Source organism: Micropterus dolomieu, linkage group LG03, assembly GCF_021292245.1.
Source record: "Micropterus dolomieu isolate WLL.071019.BEF.003 ecotype Adirondacks linkage group LG03, ASM2129224v1, whole genome shotgun sequence".
Classification (NCBI taxonomy): domain Eukaryota; kingdom Metazoa; phylum Chordata; class Actinopteri; order Centrarchiformes; family Centrarchidae; genus Micropterus; species Micropterus dolomieu.
The window spans coordinates 17,206,773-17,213,616 of record NC_060152.1 but is presented as its reverse complement, the minus strand read 5'-3'; the positions used below and the strand labels follow the sequence as shown (position 1 = coordinate 17,213,616).

At 40.6% G+C, this 6,844-nt stretch overlaps 1 protein-coding gene across 4 annotated transcripts in view; it reads left to right on the top strand.

Annotated features, from left to right (window-relative positions):
• Window positions 1–2,764: 2,764 nt before the first annotated feature.
• Window positions 2,765–6,844, top strand: part of LOC123968173 (protein FAM8A1-like) — a 12,740-nt gene continuing 8,660 nt past the window's right edge. Inside the window, exons 1-2 of one of the 4 annotated variants that reach the window (XM_046044735.1) lie at window positions 2,765–3,010; window positions 4,142–4,310. In XM_046044735.1, the coding sequence (XP_045900691.1) occupies window positions 4,238–4,310 (73 nt within the window). In that variant the 5' untranslated portion in view covers window positions 2,765–3,010; window positions 4,142–4,237. Of the gene's footprint in view, window positions 3,011–4,141; window positions 4,313–4,365; window positions 4,690–6,844 lie in introns of those variants that run through there. The other 3 variants (XM_046044736.1, XM_046044737.1, XM_046044738.1) reach the window with 3 other exon arrangements.

The following is a 6,844-nucleotide window of genomic DNA, read 5'->3' as shown; positions in this document are numbered from 1 at the left end:
TCACTACATCCTCCAGCACCTGGACTCCCCAGGAACCTACGCCAGGATCCTGTTTGTGGATTTCAGCTCTGCTTTTAACACCATCATCCCGGCCCTGCTGCAGGACAAGCTCTCTCAGCTGAACTTGCCTGACTCCACCTGCAGGTGGATCACAGACTTTCTGACGGACAGGAAGCAGCACGTGAAGATGGAAAAACATGTCTCTGACTCCAGGACCATCAGCACCGGTTCCCCTCAAGGCTGCGTTCTTTCCCTCCTTCTCTTCTCCCTGTACACCAACAGCTGCACCTCCACTCACCAGTCTGTCAAGCTCCTGATGTTTGCGGATGACACCACCCTCATTGGGCTCATCTCAGGTGGGGATGAGTCTGCCTACAGGTGGGAGATCGACCATCTGGTGACCTGGTGCAGCCACAACAGTCTGGAGCTCAACGCTCAGAAGACAGTGGAGATGGTCGTGGACTTAAGAAAGACCACAGCCCCACCCTCCCCCATCATCCTGTGTGACTCCTCAGTCACCACTGTGGACTCCTTCCGCTTCCTGGGCACCATCATCTCCCAGGACCTGAAGTGGGAGCTGAACATCACCTCCATCATCAAAAAGGCCCAGCAGAGGATGTACTTCCCGCGGCAGCTGAAGAAGTTCAGTCTGCCAAAGACAATGATGGTGCACTTCTACACCACCATCATTGAGTCCATCCTCACCTCCTCCATCACCATCTGGTATGCTGCTGCCACTGCCAGGGACAAGGGCAGGCTGCAGCGCATTATTCGCTCTGCAGAGAAGGTGTTTGGCTGCAATCTTCCTTCTCTTCTGGACCTGTACTCCTCGAGGACTCTGAGGCGAGCAGGAAAGATTGCAGCTGACTCCTCCCACCCCGGACACAAACTGTTTCAGACTCTCCCCTCTGGCAGGAGGCTGCGGTCCATCAGGACCAAAACCTCTCGCACAAAAACAGTTTCTTCCCATCTGCAACTAGCCTCATTAACAAGGCCCGGGTCCCCCACTGACAGTCCCCCCTTGAAAATTATACAAATGTCACATGCACATGTAAATACCGTTTCATCTCGTGTCGGGCACAGACCTGGCACGTCGCACATATTTGTTGTTGATTGTTGATCTTTGTTGTTATTTTATATTATATTATATTATTATATTATATATATACAATATTCTCTTCCGTTATGTTACTTCTGCACGGCACAGACCCAGAATAATGCACATGTATATATCTGCAACATTGTTATTCTGTTCCATATTTATATATTTCTACATTTATTTATGTTGACTGTATGTTTGTCTACATGTAGCATCTTATCTCCACCGCAAATTCCTCTTATGTGTAAAACACTACTGGGCAATAAAGCTCCTTCTGATTCTGATTCTTTCTTGGTGAAACACTGGGTTACAGATTGACATCCTTTCCTTTGTCTTTCCTCTTTCTCTTTTCTCTTTCCTTTTTTGAAAACCAGATTTTGGTTTACTAGGCAACATTGTGATTGGGTGGTGATGGAGCAATGGATCAGACACATGCCTTTGGCGTGAGAGACCCGGGTTCAATCCCCCACCATTGTGTCCCTGAGCAAGACACTTAGCCCCTAGTTGCTTCAGAGGCGTGCGACCTCTGACATGTATAGCAATTGTAAGTTGCTTTGGATAAAAGCGTCAGCTAAATTAATTAATGTAAATGTAATCACTGTATTTCTGGCACATCTACTGACTGCAACTAACCACCTTCACTGATACAGTGCGCTAAGGCAGGACCAAACCATTTCATGTAGATACAGGGGGGTGGTCCGTCAATATGGATATTTACTTTTTGGTCAATGGGGATATTTAACGTCTATTGCCAAAAACAAAGAGATTATTAATTTTATTATTATATTTAAAATACTCAATGATTGTTTATATAAATATAATTTCATATTAGTTTCAGTAATTTAAGTAATTAGTAATTTTTTGGGGCCCCTGTCAGTCAGGGGCCCTTGGCCCAGGTCAAAAAGAAATGCTCTTAAAGGCACTGAAAATATACTAGAAATTCATATAGTATGCTTATAGTACATTCAGACTCCTAACATGCTTACTACAAGTATATTAAAGATATATTCTTCTGAGCTTTAACACACTTCTCAAAAGTATACTTTGAATAAATTGGTAATAAATATATACTTAATTAAACTCTTATTAAATATGCTTAAATAAAAGTATATTTTCACACACATTTTAGTCTATTTATTAAAAATATATTTATTTAACTCTTAGTAAATACTATTTAGGTGTACTTTGTGGAGGTACATTGTTAAACAATTACACTTTAGCGGATTAAAAATATATTTATGCCAAATATGCTTCATTGTGTAGGCTACTGCAAAATATTGTAATTATTTATGTAATTGCCACGTTTCAGCCTGATTTCCAGAAGTATGATTTTTAAAACATATTTTATTAACATTAACATTTTTTCATTTCTTTTCTTTCTTTAAATTTTTTTAATCAGGTAAATAGCTAGTTGAGTTCAGAGACCTCTTTCATAAGGGTAACGAAGCCAAGAAGGAAGCAGCACGTCGTTAATTTAACAAACAACAACATACATACATAAGCATACTTTAAATCATAATATAAGTATACTTGTTTCTGCGTGTAAACGGTAAACACGTTCAGATGTACACAGGGGCGAAGTGTGCCCGGCCTCCCGCCCAGCCCACTAGCGCAGTGCATTCAGTTGGACCAATCAGAATCAAGGTTTTAAAATCGACGACCCAATCACACAGCGTGAAAGTCCGCTTCACGAAAGTTAACATGTGTACTGTCATTGAGAGGGCAGCTATTTTTGGTTTGATTTCCTTTGTTTTACTTTACCGACTCGGACTTGGAAGGTGGACACCTCAGACATAACAAGAAAAGAACACAGAAGAGAAGAATATCCGGTCAGCTCCCTGCAGAAGTTAAATGTGAAAAGAGCTAAAGAGGCGTGACTGGCAAGTACAACTTGCACAATCGTCTTTCTTGGTAAGTTTATTATTGTTAGCAACACAACACAATTGTGTAAGTTAACTAAAGTTGAGCTCACTCTGGGTTTGAAAATATTTTCCTTCGTGGATAGCTCTGGTGTGCGTTAGCTAATGCTAGCACGTGGATTAATATATTTGTTAGCTAACGTTGGTTAGCATTTTAACAGCTTCATAATCAAGCAACAGCAACTTTCATCTGCCTTAAACAGTGTTGGGAGTAACGCGTTACAAAAGTAACGCAATCAATGTTACAGTAATGTATTCCTTTTTGCTGTATGGCAGTTTTTAATGTTGCAGTAGTAATATACAGTCTCAGTAACCCTGTTGCTGGAATTTGATGCATGAGATATTAACAAGGCAGGCCTGTGCATGTGTGTATGAGCCCTCAGTTCTGCTTTTGCACTGTTAAAATGATCAGTGAGGTTTTTATTAGAGTAATAAATGCAAATAATATGTTGCTGTCTGTGTGCTAAAGGTCTACCTTAATACTTGTCCATGTTTACAGGAAGTTATTGGTCACTGTAATCATTATTATTCCTGCCCATATAGTCTGTAAAGACATCACCACAGTTGTCACTTTTATATAAATTCATTCTAAAGTTTAGCTGAAGCTACTATGAATCATCAGCTAAGCATCTGTGTTAGACTAGTCAAAAGTGGACATCTTCTAAAGGTACACTGTTTTTTTTTTAGAGATTTCACTTCACTGCAACCATGGAGGGGGTAATCATTACAGTGACCAATAACTCAGTTATAACAGCAATGTTAAAGTGTACACGGGTATGTGACAGTTGTTTTAAGACGCACTTGAAATAATGTTTTTGTGTACTGCAATGCCTGACCACACGTTATGTAAAACACTGCTCAACTTTATGTCCAATTGTATAGTCATAGATCCTGTATTCAACTTTTAAAAGTTGAACCTACCCTTTGCCAACTTTAACCAACTTAATGCTAAACCCAGAGTTGGAATTTCCTGCCTTAGCTCAAGAAAATGAAATAAAGAATAATAATAAAGATTTGCTATAAGAATAGAATTACAGTGTTTATAATGATACGCAAATGAAGAACTAAATTAGGTGGAAGTACTGGCCTAACTGAATATTTAACTGCATTTCTTTTCTTTTAGAGCTTCCTGGGATCATTGCCTCACTCAGATGGCTTAAGGTGCTTTCAGACCAAAAGCGAAGCGAGCATTCGGGCGGCGAGTTTACATACAAAGTCAATGCAAGGACGCATAGAGCCGCGATTTCCTTTCGGGGCGGGGCTGGCGACGCGAAGGCAACGCGAAGGAATTCGTGTGAGTTGAATATTTTCAAGTAGTCATATGACGCTGAGTTGCGATAGCCTATCAGTGTTGAGATTGTCCATACGTTACTGAGAATTCAGAGCGTTATGTGGAGAGGGCCAGGCTGAGCGGGGGATTGAAAATCTGCTGGCTGGCTGAGAGCTGCTAAACTTGGGGAAGAGGAGCAGGGAGCAGCGCTTTTTACTTTAATTTTTGGGATTTCAACGTTGATTTATCTTCACTGGAGCTTCTCAGCAGCTAGCTTCCATGCACAGTCCGGTTCCAATGTTGTTGTTGGCTCTGTTGGACTACAACTTCATATTTATATAAAAATCTGACAAAACTGGACATTGCTGGGAGAAAAGAAAGCGAGGAGGTTGAACTACCTGGTGAGTTCAGAAAACATGTGTCTGTAACTTTATTCCAGCTATCGTTATACTTTACTGTGACCAAGTTAGCATAACATAGCCCTGATCGAACCAAACTCCATTCAGAAAACAAACATTTTATAAGTTGTTGTCCTGCTGTCTTGCTGACAAACTTGACAAAGGATGAATTCATATGTTTAACAAATCTGCATCATGTTGTAGTTATTTCGGCATCAGTTTGACCAGTTTATTGCTATTTAATCACAGCAAAATGTTTACTTTGGGTTCATACAGTTGTGTTTATTCACGTTATTGCGAGGAAAGTGTCGCAAGGCGAAAATTCGCAGTTGGTCTGAAAGCACCATTACAGGCCACGAAAACCTCAAAGGACCAGCTGGACCCTCACATGCTCAATGTGCTCATAGGTATGTCTGGCTCCTGCGCACGATCACTGTTTTTGCTCTCATTACATGTCAACGGGGTCAGACTAAATAAACAAATATTCTTGTGAAAAAATAATTTTATCTAAAATATTGTTATACATTAAGTAATTGGCTACTTTTGTACTTCACAAATTGACTGCTGTGTTGAAATGACATGTAGACAGAACAGTTGTTAAGCAAATCTGAATGTTTGTGTTATTTGTTGTACCTGTTTAATAACATTTTATCATATACAGCTCCTTGGCTGAATGTACAGTAGTGTTTATGTAATGTTTTTGATCATGTTGTAATGGAAGAATTGTGCATTAACTGGGCCCCTCCCAGTTAATGCACAATTCTTCCCTTGTGGAAAACCATTTCACCTGAACCTAAACGGTTAGCATTATCAGAACAGTTAGACATGATGTCATATTGTGTTTCAGCAACTTTAAACAAAATAAAAAAAGCCAGACAATGGTTATTAATTAATTAGAAGTAATATTGCTTTGATATAGACAAAATATATCCTTTTCCCTTCCACAGATGCTGTGTGATAAAGCAGTTTCCAAATCCCATAGTGTCTGCATTCACAGAAAATGCGACGAGTCATACTCAAAGGATAAGGATTGTGCCATTTTTCAGTTTCAGTTTGGTTTCACCATTTGTACTGTATGCTTTTGACGGAGTACCTTCACTACAGTTGAGTAAGTGCTTGGACTGCCATACGTTGCTGTCAAAGTTGCATGTTTGGTACCCTGTAGACCTGTGTTCGAATCTGGGTAGGGTGACTGTTTTTGCCTTTGTCCACATATGGTGTCAGAAGTGGGACGGCTTGCCGTGAGGTCATCTGAGCCGGGCCCAGTGTCCAAACCGCATGGGGGACCCCCATGGGTAACATTAATGATGAGATGTGTATAGTGTACTTTTCAGTAATACTGATTATATGTCATCATTTTACTGATTTTATTTTTATTTGAAGGTATTTTGGTCAAGATGTGATACATGCTGCTGTACTTTTTAATGTACAGTAATTTATTTTTGTAATCAGAAGGAGCTTTATTGCCAAGTAGTGTTTTACACATAAGAGGAATTTGCGGTGGAGATAAGGTGCTACACGTAGACAAACATACAGTCAACATAAATAAATGTGGAAATATATAAATATGGAATTGAAGAACAACGTTGCAGATCTATACAGTACATGTGCATTATTCTGGGTCTGTGCCGTGCAGAAGTAACGTAACGGAAGAGAATATTGTGTACATATAAATATATAAACTGACAACATAAAAATATACAACAACAAAGATCAACAATCAACAACAAATCTGTGTGACGTGCCAGGTCTGTGCCCGACACGAGATCAAACAGTATTTACATGTGCAGAGACATTTAATGAATAAAGTTAATGAGGCTAGTTGCAGACGGGAAGAAACTGTTTTTGTGGCGAGAGGTTTTGGTCCTGATGGACCGCAGCCTCCTGCCAAAGGGGAGAGTCTGAAACAGTTTGTGTCCGGGGTGGGAGGAGTCAGCTGCAATCTTTCCTGCTCGCCTCAGAGTCCTCGAGGAGTACAGGTCCAGAAGAGAAGGAAGATTGCAGCCAATCACCTTCTTTGCAGAGCGAATGATGCACTGCAGCCTGCCCTTGTCCCTGGCAGTGGCAGCAGCGTACCAGATGGTGATGGAGGAGGTGAGGATGGACTCAATGATGGCGGTGTAGAAGTGCACCATCATTGTCTTTGGCAGGCTGAACT